Genomic DNA, 14389 nt, shown 5'->3' on the forward strand with positions numbered 1-14389 from the left:
AAGCTGTAGGTGACCATGCAGAGCTCATCAGCAGAGGTGACCATGCAGAGCTTATCAGCAGAGGTGATCATGATGGAGTCCCAGAATCGCAAAAGAGCTCGAGCATGGACCGAACGGGAGGTACGGGATCTGATCGCTGTATGGGGAGAGGAATCCGTGCTATCAGAACTACGTTCCAGTTTTCAAAATGCAAAAACATTTGTCAGAATCTCCCAGGGCATGAAGGACAGAGGCCATAACAGGGACCCGAAGCAGTGCCGTGTGAAACTTAAGGAGCTGAGGCAAGCCTACCAGAAAACCAGAGAGGCGAACGGCAGCTCCGGGTCAGAGCCCAAAACATGCTGCTTCTATGATGATCTGCATGCCATTTTAGGGGGTTCAGCCACCACTACCCCAGCCGTGTTGTTTGACTCCTTCAGTGGAGATGGAGGCAACGCGGAAGCAGGTTTTGGGGACGAGAAAGATAGCTCACAGCAAGCAAATGGAGAAGCCGGTTTTCTCGACAGCCAGGAACTGTTTCTCACCCTGGACCTGGAGCCAGTATCCCCCAAACCCACCCAAGGCTGTCTCCCAGACCCGCCAAGAAGAGAAGGGACCTCTGGTGAGTGTACCTTTTAAAATACTGTACATGGTTTAAAAGCAAGCATGTTTAATGATTAATTTGCCGTGGCATTCGCGGCTCTCCTGGATGTACTCCCAAAGCCTTTGCAAAAGGTTTCTGGTGAGGGCAGCCTTATTCCATCCACCATGGTAGGACACTTTACCACTCCAGACCAGTAGCATGTACTCGGGAATCATTGTAGAACAAAGCATTGCAGTGTATGTTTGCTGGCGTTCAAACAACATCCGTTCTTTATCTCTCTGTGTTATCCTCAGGAGAGTGATATCATTCATGGTCACCTGGTTGAAATAGGATGCTTTTCTTAAGGGGACATTCAGAGGTGCCCTTTCCTGATGGGCTGTTTGCCTGTGGCTGAACAGAAATGTTCGCTGCTGTTAGCCACGGAGAGGGTGGAGGGGCTAGCCACAGGCTGGGGGGAGGCAAAATGCAACCTTGGAACGAAAGCACATGTGCTATGTATGTAATGTTAACAGCAAGGTTTACCGTGAAAGAGTGTACCCATTGTTCTATAAAATGTGTCTTTTTAAATACCACTGTCCCTTTTTTTTTCTCCACCAGCTGCATGTGTTTCAAGGATCACAGGATCTTCTCCTTCCCAGAGGCTAGTGAAGATCAGAAGGCGAAAAAAACGCATTCGCGATGAAATGTTCTCTGAGCTCATGCTGTCCTCCCACACTGACAGAGCACAGACGAATGCATGGAGGCAGACAATGTCAGAGTGCAGGAAAGCACAAAATGACCGGGAGGAGAGGTGGCGGGCTGAAGAGAGGGCTGAAGCTGAAAGGTGGCGGCAGCGTGATGAGAGGAGGCAGGACTCAATGCTGAGGCTGCTGGAGGATCAAACTAGTATGCTCCAGCGTATGGTTGAGCTGCAGGAAAGGCAGCAGGACCACAGACAGCCGCTACAGCCTGTGTGTAACCAACCACCCTCCTCCAACTTCCATAGCCTCCTCACCCAGACGCCCAAGAACGCGGTGGGCGGGCCTCTGGTCACCCAGCCACTCCACCCCAGAGGATTGCCCAAGTAACAGAAGGCTGGCATTCAATAAGTTTTAAATTTTTAAAGTGCTGTGTGGCCTTGTCCTTCCCTCCTCCACTACCCCTCCTGGTGCTTCTCTCCTCCACCACCCCTCCTGGGCTACCTTGGTAGTTATCCCTCTAGTTGTGTGATGAATTAATAAAGAATGCATGAATGTGAAGCAACAATGACTTTATTGCCTCTGCAAGCGGTGATCGCAGGGAGGAGGGGAGGGTGGTTAGCTTACAGGGAAGTAGAGTGAACCAAGGGGCGGGGGGGTTTCATCAAGGAGAAACAAAGAGAACTTTCACACCGTAGCCTGGCCAGTCATGAAACTGGTTTTCAAAGCTTCTCTGATGCGCACCGTACCCTCCTGTGCTCTTCTAACTGCCTTGGTGTCTGGCTGTGCGTAACCAGCAGCCAGGCGATTTGCTTCAACCTCCCACCCCACCATAAACATCTCCCCCTTACTCTCACAGATATTGTGGCGCGCACAGCAAGCAGTAATAACAGTGGGAATATTGGTTTTGCTGAGGTCTAACCGAGTCAGTAAACTGTGCCAGCGCGCTTTTAAACGTCCAAATGCACATTCTACCACCATTCTGCACTTGCTCAGCCTGTAGTTGAACAGCTCCTGACTACTCTCCAGGCTGCCTGTGTACAGCTTCATGAGTCATGTCATTAAGGGGTAGGCTGAGTCCCCAAGAATAAGTATAGGCATTTCAACATCCCCAGTGGTTATTTTCTGGTCTGGGAAGAAAGTCCCTTCCTGCAGCTTTTGAAACAGACCAGAGTTCCTGAAGATGCGAGCATCATGTACCTTTCCCGGCCATCCCACGTTGATGTTGGTGAAATGTGCCTTGTGATTCACCAGTGCTTGCAGCACTACTGAAAAGTACCCCTTGCGGTTTATGTACTCGCTGGCTTGGTGCTCCGGTGCCAAGATAGGGATATGTGTTCTGTCTATTGCCCCACCACAGTTAGGGAATCCCATTGCAGCAAAGCCATCCACTATGACCTGCATATTTCCCAGGGTCACTACCCTTGATATCAGCAAATCTTTGATTGCATTGGCTACTTGCATCACAGCATCTCCCACAGTAGATTTGCCCACTCCAAATTGATTCCCGACTGACCGGGCATTGCAAGCTTCCACAGGGCTATTGCCACTCGCTTCTCAACTGTGAGGGCTGCTCTCATCTTGGTATTCTTGCGCCTCAGGGCAGGGGAAAGCAAGTCACAAAGTTCCATAAAAGTGCCCTTATGCATGCGGAAGTTTCGCAGCCACTGGGAATCGTCCCAGACCCGCAACACTACGCGGTCCCACCAGTCTGTGCTTGTTTCCTGAGCCCAGAATCGGTATTCCACCACATGAACCTGCCCCATTAGCACCATGATGCCCACATTGCCAGGGCCCGTGCTTTGAGAGAAGTCTGTGTCCATGTCCTCATCACTCTCATCACCGTGCTGACGTTGCCTACTCGCTCGGTTTCGCTTTTCCAGGTTCTGGTGCTGCATATACTGCTGGATAATGCATGTGGTGTTTAATGTGCTCCTAATTGCCAAAGTGATCTGAGCAGGCTCCATGCTTGCCGTGGTATGGCGCCTGCACAGAAAAAAGGCGCGGAACGATTGTCTGCCGTTGCCCTGACGTAGGGAGGGGCGACTGACGACATGGCTTACAGGGAATTAAAATCAACAAAGGGAGTGGCGTTGCAAGAAACTGAATGGCCCCCTCAAGGATAGAACTCAAAACCTTGAGGATAGAACTCAAAACTGGGTTTAGCAGGCCGTTGATTTCATGGAGGAGGGAGGAGAAAATGAATACAAAACAAATCTGGTCTATTTCTTGTTTTGAGCCACTTCATCTATCTTTATACATCTTGCTGGCAGCAGACTGTACAGTACGACCGCTAGCCATCGTCATCTCCTTTGTGCTCGGCGGAAGACGGTGCAGTATGATTTCTGCCCATTGTCTTCTGCTGGCTGCTGATTAAAAGACTGTGCACTGCTAGTAGGACTCAATCGCCATGAGACTAAACTTAAAAGGGAAATGACCTGGCTGAGTCTCTCCCATGTTTGCCCAGGTGCCCCTGACCTCATTGAGGTCGATTAAAAGAGCACCCAGGACTACATCGACGGCGGCTACCTATCATATTGCACTGTCTGCTGCCAAAGGCAATAAACTGCTGCTGTGTAGCAATGCAGTATCGCGTCTGCCAGCACCCAGAAGACAGATGGTGATGGTTAGCTGAGCAGGCTCCATGCCTGCCATGGTATGGCGTCTGCACAAAGGCGCAAAACGATTGTCTGCCCTTGCTTTCACGGAAGGAAGGAGGGAAGGGGTGCCTGATGATATGTACCCAGAACCACCCGTGACAATGTTTTAGCCCCATCAGGCACTGGGATTTCTACCCAGAATTCAAATGGGCGGCGGAGACTGCGGGAACTGTGGGATAGCTACCCACAGTGCGACACTCCAGAAGTCGACGGTTGCCTCGGTACTGTGGACACACTCCGCCGACTACATGCACTTAGAGCATTTGTGTGGGGACACACACTCGACTGTATAAAAACGCTTTCTACAAAACCAACTTCTATAAATTCGATCTAATTTCGTAGTGTAGAAAGTGGCTACAAGTAACTGTATGAGTTGTGTGAGTTGTACTTTGCATCATATGGGTTACATGGTGTTATCCAGCAACTCTAGAACTCTAGGTTTTTTTCACTCTTTGGGGCAGGGACCATCTCTCTGTTTTGTGTGTGTGGCGTGAGGGCAGATGGCCAGTGTGATGGGGCCCTGATTTTAGACACAATCATTCTGCAGGGTCGTAACAAGGTTGGGCAGATTTGCTCATGACAATATTTATGTATCAACCTGAGAGTCATCTTCTGTAATTCATAAATGCCAATCCAGCTTTTCATTGGAGAGGGAATGAGGGAGTGAAGTTTGGTGTATAGTGTGCTCAGCCCATAATGAGTCTGAGTTGCCTTTGGCAAGCAACATTACTTTCTGTGGCTTTGTTGGCTGAAGATAACGTGGTGGCCGCACAGAGGATCCACTGCCTCTATCCCTCTGGTCTTGGGAAAGTAATGGTGGAAAGGATTTCTTCCAACCCGTGCGCTGTATCAGTCTCCTCTTTCCAGTATAAACGTTGCATGGTTCGGATCAGCACCAACATTCAGCACAGGTCATTGCTCAGGGTAGGATCCCTGCTTGCCATGGGTTGGAATGAAGGTCGCTAACAGAAATCTGGAGCGTGCCCAGCCGAAACTGGTTTAAATGTAAAGAGTTGCCGAGCTCACACCACTTACACCCATGTGCCTAGCGAGGAGAGAAGGTCTCCCATAGGACACTGAGAAAGGATTTGTAATGAGGCTCAGTGCATTCCCAGCACTAGGAACCGTGAGATGTGCCCTGGTAGCACTGGTGTAGATGCAGGATCTTGCAGCAGCTTGAGTGTCGTTTCACAGGGTGGCTGCTCTCTCTCATGCTGAGCTAATGCGAGAGAAGTAACTTGAATGCAGCTCACTTAACTTTGCAGTGAAAAGTCACCATAAGAAATTGCCAGCCCAATCGTGTTGTTCAGGATTGGGGTCATAGGCAGGATGTGGCCTTTACTGCAGACCTCCTCTTATTTATACCTCCCTTCACCTTTACTACTTTGTATTTCCATACTAAGCCCAGTCCTGCAATCTGTCAAAGACAAAGCTCCCATGATTTTCACCTGGAGGTTTGCATCCAGTAGAACTGCAGGATTGAGAACTGTAAGATTAAAGGAATAGGTTAAATCCCCCATTAAGACGTCCATGTCTTTAAATTCTTCCAGATTTTCAACATTACACTTTTTTCACATTTATTTTGCGTTTTGCTCAGCTGGGACAATGAATTGTGGTAGAGTTGCTCTTTGATTTCTAGGCAATAATATAATGCTAACGTTTGGGTTTGCAGCTCAGCAGGGAATACTTAAAATCCAAAAGCAAACAAGTGTTCATTGGAATTTCTCTCCTTTTTTTTTGCCCCTTCTTTCTTTTTCGCTGCTCCCCTCACCCAACAAAACTTGGGGTCTGAACTAAATTGGGGGGAGACACTGGCAGTTTGAGCCAATGATATTTTGTAGTGAAATGCTGGAAAACAGTGCAAGTATAAGAAAGACCATTGAGACTCAATCAGTCCACTTGCACCTTCCTGTTAGCAGACTCTGTACTCTGTTGCCTTTATGAATCTGATAGCCAACGCCTACTGATATTTGCTGTCATGGTAACTTCTTGTTTTCCCTTCCCAGAGACAGCTACTTATCGCACACCCCTTTATGGTCAGCCTTCATGGTGGGGAGAAGATGATGCAAATAACAAACTAGAAAGGCAGGAGGACAGAAGGCAAGAAGAACATTATTCAGGTAATGGAGATGGTCTTTTGGGGGAAAACTGATGCTTTTTATTTCCTGCTGCACAACACCCTCTTTCAGAATTGTAATGGCTAAAATTCCATGTGCTCTTTAAATTTGTCCAAAATGGGAATAAGGGGATATAAAATAACATGCGTTTTACCTGACATTGTGTGAAATGACAAATAATGAAAGTTGCCTTGGTAATACACTTTTAAATCCAGATAAATAAATACCAAGAACACTACCCCAACAGGTCCTCTTGATTTCTGTTAACACCATGGAGGACACTAATACATTAAGAAATCAAGCTCTGATACCCGCTTCACATCCGCAGGTAGTCAAGCACTTATGTGTCTAAAGTTAAGTAGATGCTGATGTGGTCATGCAGGATCTGGGCTTAAGAAATTACACTGAAGAATAAATTGGCTGTAGTTATTAACTCTGGGATAAAGTCGCAAAGGAACCTAAGGACCATCCCAAACCCCACCACCTTCTGCTCCATGTTCAAGGTCCACTTCATCATCCTGCATTCTCTAACATAAACACTGAGCAACCTACAAATTTAGAGGGGAGCCAACCCAACAACCTCCCAAAATAAAACAAAAAACCTACCCAAATAAATATTCCACTGCACACACAATTCTTCTTCTGGGGAGTGAGAGAATAAAAAAACTACACATAACAGATGTTAGTCACATTGCTTACTGAAGTTCTCAGGTACTACAGCGATGAGGGTGGTATACAAACAATCAGACTATACAGTACAGTACCAGTAATTTAGGCTTTTAATCTAACAGTGATGTGGTGCCTGTAAAGTGTGTTCTTCCATATTTTTGTATCTGTAGAAAGAACGAAGGAGATATCCCAGCATGAAGGGGAGATCAATGGTAATGTTATTGCTTATAGAGATTCCCAGGAACAGTCTGTGTATGCATTCAGAAGAGAACCTAGTTATTTCGAAATCCCAACGAAGGATTTCCAACAGCTGGCAAAATCTCCTGAAACGCAGGTCTACGAAATCCCGACGAAGGACATTGATGCTGTGGTGCCACCCGTTGTGCAAAGCCATGCCTCTTTTACCATTGAATTTGATGACTGTACCCCTGGTAAAATAAAGATAAAAGATCATGTAACTAAGTTTTCACTCAGACAGAGAAGACCCTTCAGTAAGGATGCGGGTCACACAGAGATGATGTCAGCGGAGAGCAAGGTGGCTGATTGGCTGGTTCAGAATGACCCAAGTTTGATGAGAAGGCAGTCTCCGGGAGATGATGTGTATAGTACAAAGAGTGATCTGCCGGTTCATGTGAGGACACTGAAAGGTAAGCTGTTGTTTTTCATGCTGACTAGTCCGTGTGCTTGCCTTCCAAGTACAGCATAAGTAAGGGGGGTGGGGGGAAAATGTTACCCTTTTTCTCAGCCCAAAGTTCACAGGGTAAGAACCACTTATCTGTGACAGGTATTTTTATAATCACTATCGACACTTCTAAGCCTAGTTCAGCTGGCAGACGGCCCACCTGCTGGACATAGAAGCCACTTGTGATGCTGGCAGTGGAATGTTCTAACCTGGTTCCCACCTGGCTTTATCACGGCAAGTCGTCAGACATACTCATCTCAAACAGAGTTTCCGTTTCAGATGTTCAAGTTCTTCGTCATGCCATTAAGGCAGGTTAGAAACAAGTTTAACCGTTAGTTAATCTCTTCTCTTGGCCTCCTGTTATGGTAGGAATGATGTTTGCTTTTCTAGCACTAGGTTCACAATTGCTAAATGTAGCTAATTGCCCTTGACCTTGGTATAGAGTGGACAGTCACAATCCCATGACAGTGGAAGGACATGGGGTGGGGGCCAGAGCTCCAGGAGCAGAGTCTGAGGTGTGGGGACAGAGGTTACTGAAATTCTGTGCCATGGCTGTGAGAGAGGTTTCTTTTCCTTAACCAAAATGTATCTGAAACCTCCCTCCCCCACTGTTTAACTAACTGTTCCAGGTGAATCCAGGTCACCTGCCTTTGGGAAGAGTCTGTCACTGTGAGGTGTTTTCTGTCATCTCTTGCAGACAAGGAGGGGAAGATTTTCAAAGGCTGGAAATAGTTCAGTGTCCCTTTGCTACTGGCAGTCTCTGACAGTTGGGCATCTAATGTCCATCTGTGCCTTTGAAAATTCTCCCCACGATCTATTTGCCCTGAGCTAGTTTGGCCACCTCTATCAGCCCAATTCACTGTCAAATGGGGAAAAGGCAACATCTTGTGAATTTTCACCAGTTTGCTCATGGAGGCCTTGCAAGTGCTGGAGGAGCTACAGTTTGTAATCTTCCTGTCTGATAAAGTCAAGGAGGGGGACTCTCAGGTCCACCAGTGGTGAGATTAATGGCCCTTTACGGGATGGCAAGACACCAGCTTCCCTCATAGGAGAAGTCGCTAGGCCCTTGTCCAAGAAACCATTTCCTGATGTTGACAGTCTCGCTTACCTTTGGCGTAATCTGCCATGTTATGTAGTGTTTGAGAAGGTTGTATAGCGAAGGAGCTCTGGTGTCTTCAAGGGTATGTCTACGCTGCAATTAAAAACTCACAGCTGGCTCGGGCTAAGGGGCTGTGTAATTGTGGTGTAGACATTCGGGCTTAGCCGGCGGCTGAGCTCTGGGACCTTGAGAGGTGGGAGGTCTCAGAGATCGGGCTGCAGGTAGAGCCCAAACGTCTACACCATGATTAAATAGCCCCTTAGCCCGAGTTAGCTGGCATGGGCCAGCCATGGGTTTCTAACTGCAGTGTAGATGTACCCTATGCAACTGGGTTTTATTGATTCGGATGTGAACCCCGGCTGTAGTGTATGGGAATGCACTGGAATAGTGCTCTTTTCAGAGAGATGCCAGGGGCTGGTGGCAGGCATTTGCTCATCTGTCCCTAGGATTTTCCCATATGGTGTTCTGTACAGCTCCCTGTGTGTGTCTCCCCGCTCAGTGTATAAATGAGGTTAGGGGAGAGTGTGAGATAATGTGAAGTTTCACTATGCATTTGATGCATATAATTGTCTCCTTTTCATCAAATACCTAGTTAGTGTCTTTTGTCCATCTGTGTGTAGGCAGACAATTCTCTGATGAGAACTTTGCAAAGTTTATCCACGCCTTTTTTACCTCCAGATTCCTGTGTAACACGTTCCTATGTGGGGCTCTCTTTGAAGAACACTTGGAAGCTACAGTTGGCCACCTCCTTAATGAGCATTGTTGGCCCCAAGGAACATTTTACACCAGTTTTCTGAGGTCTTCACTGGCTGCTTCTTTGCTTTTGGGAACAGTTCAGGTGTCTTGACACTCGGATGTAAATACTCTGTGGTTTGGGTCCTGGCCACCAGAGGAGAGATGTAGTCTCTTACTGTGCTGTCATAACATCTGAAATCAGCCAGGGAGCTTCTTCTCACAACCCCAAGATTTTAACGTTGAGAGCAGGGTTCCCAGCCCTTAACTTGAGAACTTACTGCTCACCTCAGTCCAAGAGAGACCAAGTTTATTGACCTTCAGGGCACAATGCAAGGTCCATTTACTTGCTCAGCCTTTTTCTTGAGGAAGGAGCTAGTGAGATCTTTGAAAGGCTACATCAGGGATTGAGTGTTATATCATAATGCTCTTTACCAGTGTGCTTGGGCCACTTGGATTTGCAAAACAGGTGCAGTTTTCCTTTCAATTGCGTGGTGTTAAACCTCATCTCTTCTTACCACGCATGGGTATGGTCTAGAGTACAGAGGTCTTTTCCCAGTTCTCCTGATGACTGTAAGTCCTTGGGCAAGTCACCCACACCTTGGATGCCCTGTTGGTTAAATGCGGGGGGGGGGGATATTAAATGTTACAGAGATTCTGTACTAAAAAATGTTACTACTGTTGGTGCAAAACAGAGCTTAATGAGCAAGAACCTTCCATAAACCTTGCCAGGATGGTGAAGAAATGATGTGGAAGCCATATACATAACGTTTGGAATTTTATGACCTTAATCCTTCAGACAAAACTGAAAATTCTGCAAGTCCTAAGGGGGAGAGAAAATAGAAGTTCAGAGGCGCTTTAGCTATGAATTCCATCAGCCTGCTGCTCTTTGATCATCTTGATTTGAGTCCATGGAATGCAATCTACAGGGCTTTTGTTTTGTCTTGTTTTTTGTTTCCCTGCTCTGCAGGGTAATTTTTGTCCCGCAACAAATGATGCATAAACAAGATAATCTTTGAGACTAGTGAAATTGCACAGAATAGTAAAATAATTACATGTATTTATTTTGATCTAAATGGTAAAAAAGATGCACATAAAAAGCTCTAGACGCATAATTAATTTTACAATAACAACAAAAGCAAAACCCCAACCGTGTTCAAAAAGGAACTCCATCAGCCAGCTCCCTACAACCTCTTCCCCTACTTCCCACTCTTTCATCATTCTTGGACTCAAACCGTCAGCTCTCTTTAAACACCAGATCAAACAGGTGTCTTTTGCAGCGTGCCCACTATGAACTATTCCTTTACAAAGAGAAAAATTCAGGATTGACCGTGCTGGGAGGTGGTTATTAGGGTTCCAGGGAAATATTAGTGTAGGACTCAATTGCGTGTAATCATTTGCAGGTAACAGACATGAAGATGGGACACAGAGCGATTCCGAAGACCCCGTTGCACCCACAGCAGAAAAGGAGACCACCAGCAGTGACCATGCAGCTGAGCAAGCCAGGCTTCAGCGCCAGATCAGACGCGACCCCCAGGAAATGCTGCATAACCAGCAGGCCTTCGTCATTGAGTTCTTTGATGATGACACGCCTCGTAAAAAGAGGTCACAGTCTTTCACACACAGCGCACACTCCTCCCAGAGCGACACGGATCCCATGCCGAAAACCAAGGTGGAAAAGCGCAAAGCTGCCATGCCCGCTGAGAAGCTTGGTAGCACAGTGCCACCTCCTCATCTGGCTGCCCAGGCAGGCAAGCCAGCCAGCAACTCCTTGGGGACACAGAGATCCAGCTCCTTTAAGAGAGAGAAGACAGAAGATCGGATCAGCTCCTCATCATCCTCTGCTTCAAGGCCGTCTGCAAAGAACTATGGCAGCATTGGGAGGAAGTCTAAAATGGCTCAGGATTTTGCTGCTGAGTTTCTGAGGGAGAACTCTCAAGCTGGAAAGCCAAGCGCTGAGAAGCCAGCACCTCTGCAGATGCCAGTGGCTCCACGGGTAGTAATATCGTCTGCACCAGACCCTGTCACTGGACCACCTACCGACCCAAAATTGGTCAAGGCTAGGAAGCACGATGAGGAGGACAGTTTAAGTGAAACGGGCACATACACCATTGAGACGGAGTCACAAGATAAAGAAGTAGAAGAAGCTCGGAAAATGATTGATCAGGTAAAATCACTCCAGGGAACACCTCTTATAAATGTGATCACTGTTGGCTGACAAACCAGGGGTTGACCAAGGGACCTCTAGGGTACGTCTACACTGCAAGGTGGCAGCCTGCGGCAGCTAGTCTCAGAGCCCAGGTCTAAAGACTCAAGGCAATGGGCTTATGCTAGAGCGCCAAACAGCCCACCCCCATCCCTAGGCATCAGACCCTGAGCCTGAATGTCTATACATCCATTTTAGCACTTAGCCTTGTCTGTAGACCTGGGCTCTGAAACACTGCCATGTGCAGTGTTGACATATCCCTTGAGCCAAAAATACGAGCTGCGAAGGCTTCAGCTAAAGAGCGTGAGTTGGATGGGAGCTCTAAGGGATTCCTGTCCTCTGTGGAGCTGGCACAGGCAGGATCCTGTCTCACACTCGTCAGTGGGTTACACGGGCACCGTAAATGGTGGTTAAATATCCATTAAAAACCCATCTGAAAAGGGGCGGGGGACTTTACAGCAACTCACATCTTTGTGTCCGAAGAGGATTTTCATGCAAAGGTACAAGAATGGCCTTGCAAATGTACCAGCAAAGAGCAACATGATGCTCAAAATAATGAAGGGGTCGATTCTGCAAAGATTTGTTCACATGAGTAACTTTACACAACAGGACTGCTTGAATGCACAAGTCTTTGCAAGTTCAGGATCTAATTATGCATCGTGCTCTTTACACCACTTCCTCCAGCCCTGCTGTTAATAATATATGGGACATATATACTCTGCCTGGCAGGCTCTCCCTGGCAGGCCAAAAGAAGCTGAACTGGAAGACAGATTTTCTTTAACTCAGGAGTCCCAGTGACATCCCCAACTCCTAGTTGGGGGTGATTTGGTTTTGTTTAAGGGGACTTGTCCAGGCAGACAGCAACTAATTGCTGTAGGGAAGGGAGTGTCCGGGTGGGGTTGGTCATGGAAATGGTTGTATCTGTTTTAATTTAAAAAATGTAAAATGAATGATAACTCAAAAAAACCCAACCACCCCAAACAACCAGTTATTTTGTAAAGCTTGGCCTATTTCCAGGTTTAACAACAGAGGCAGCAGGCAGAGGTTCAAGTAAAACAGGCACGTGAAAAATAACAGAAATGTAGGCAAAGGGTAAAGTAACTAGTTTGAAAAAAAAATCCTGTAATTGAGTCAGACTCTGAAGCTCTGCACTAGCTGGCCCATGTATCCATGTGATTTTATCTCTGCTACTCCACATTCATCCTCCTTTTCGCCTCCTTCCGATGGTTTATTACACCCACTCGCTGCAAGTTATTTTAGGAATTGTCTACATGGGGAAGCTAGTGTGAAATAAGTGAGGATGTGAATTTAAAGCGCAGGAGCTATTCTGCACTAGCGCCACACATGGACACGCTTATTCCTCATTGAGTGCCTCTTTGGGGATTAGCTTAGTCCACTTCCAAAGACTAATAAGATTGTCCACATGAAGAGCGAGTACAGAATAACTATTCTGCAATATCTCTTCTGGGCTATTTCTCTGTAAAAAATAAGCCCTTAAACTAGATTGGAAGCTCTTAGGGGCAATGTTGGGTCAATGTTTGAACAGCATGCAGCTCAATGAGGCCTTGATCCTGATATATAATCAATCGTAATGCAACAGTATAAAAATACCCCAATTAAATAGATCTTGGCACTAAGGAGAAGGATGTTCTCATGGTTAGAGCACTGCAGTTTGGGAGTCAAATGACTTGATTCTTATTTTGATTCTGCCACCGACTTCCAGAGGCCTTGACCACATCACTAAACTGCTCTGTGCTGCAGTTTTCCCGCTTTGTAAAATAGAGATAATGATAATTTCATCCTCACAGGGGTGTTTTGTGTCTTAATTGTAAAGTGCTTTGAGATAAATTATAGCAGTGAGAGATGGAGAGGACCTGTTAGGTCATCAGGTCCATCTCTCTGATGGTGCAGGGCTGTTCTCGCCAGTATGTTATCGAGTCCTCTGCCCAGTCTGGTTTTAAAAGTCCCTAGTGATGGATCTTCCATCGCTTCCCTGGAGAGACTCTTCCACAGCTTAATTCACGTTACCATCCGAATTTTTCCTGATAGTCACACTAAATTTTACTTGGATGAAAAAGGATTTAGCAGGGCAGATGATTAATTTTATAGGGAATGTACTGAAATACCGTACGAATTTGGAAATGTCTGTATAAAGTGTTTTATACTTTGTCTACACTACAGACCTTACAGCGGCATAATTAAACCACCCCCAACAAGTCTATGTCAGCAGGAAAGCGTCTCCCACCAACATAGCATTGTCCACCCTGGCGCTTTTGTCAGGTGAGGATCTGTGGTTTTTTCATGCCCCTGACGGATAAAAGTTTTACCGACAAAAGTGCTAGTGTGGACATAGCCTTAGAAATAGTTTTTGAAGAGTGGCGAGTAGAACAATTTACGTGGTATATAAGAACTGGTTTATAGCTGACCATTTGGGACCACAGTTTCAGTGTGATTAGCATTTTTTGGATTTGGCTTTCATGGTAACACTGTTTTAATCTCTCCCCTCCCCTCCCCCGCCACACACTTTTTTAGGTTTTCGGAGTGTTTGAATCTCCAGAGTTTTCCAGATTATCTTCAGCCTACAGACCTATTATAAAAGGCGAAAAGGAAGAATCAAGCTCTCACCAGCATCTAATCACTGAAAATGGCACCAGTCAGAAGACACTTCTGCTCCAGGCGTTCCCTTCAAAACCCACTAGTGGGTCCCAGGCTGAGATGCAGGTACAGAGAACGGGGATGATTTATGTGCTTTTCGGCCTAGGTGGGAATGTATTGATTTGATTTCACCTTTGGGAGACGAGTCTGTGTGTGCAAGAGGCTCTCAGGAGGGTGTGACATTCCCTAGGGTGAAACCTGAACTGCTGTGTCCCTTTAGCTCTTCAGACTGGGATGCCTTTAACACTGCTTTGCTGGTGAATAGCAAACCTCTGCTCTCAGACAGCCCCTAGCAAGTAAAGTCACTCC

General features: G+C 46.5%; 1 protein-coding gene across 2 annotated transcripts in view; it reads left to right on the forward strand.

The window, feature by feature from the left end:
- CEP170B (centrosomal protein 170B) overlaps window positions 1-14389 on the forward strand; it is a 98387-nt gene that overhangs the window by 44902 nt on the left and 39096 nt on the right. For both annotated transcript variants that reach the window (XM_038404864.2, XM_038404865.2), the window contains exons 7-10: window positions 5927-6040; window positions 6877-7353; window positions 10623-11386; window positions 13958-14146. In XM_038404864.2, coding sequence (XP_038260792.1) covers window positions 5927-6040; window positions 6877-7353; window positions 10623-11386; window positions 13958-14146 — 1544 coding nt within the window. The remainder of the gene's footprint in view (window positions 1-5926; window positions 6041-6876; window positions 7354-10622; window positions 11387-13957; window positions 14147-14389) is intronic.

The sequence above is a fragment of the Dermochelys coriacea genome, chromosome 6, assembly GCF_009764565.3.
Source record: "Dermochelys coriacea isolate rDerCor1 chromosome 6, rDerCor1.pri.v4, whole genome shotgun sequence".
NCBI classification, from domain to species: Eukaryota; Metazoa; Chordata; order Testudines; family Dermochelyidae; genus Dermochelys; species Dermochelys coriacea.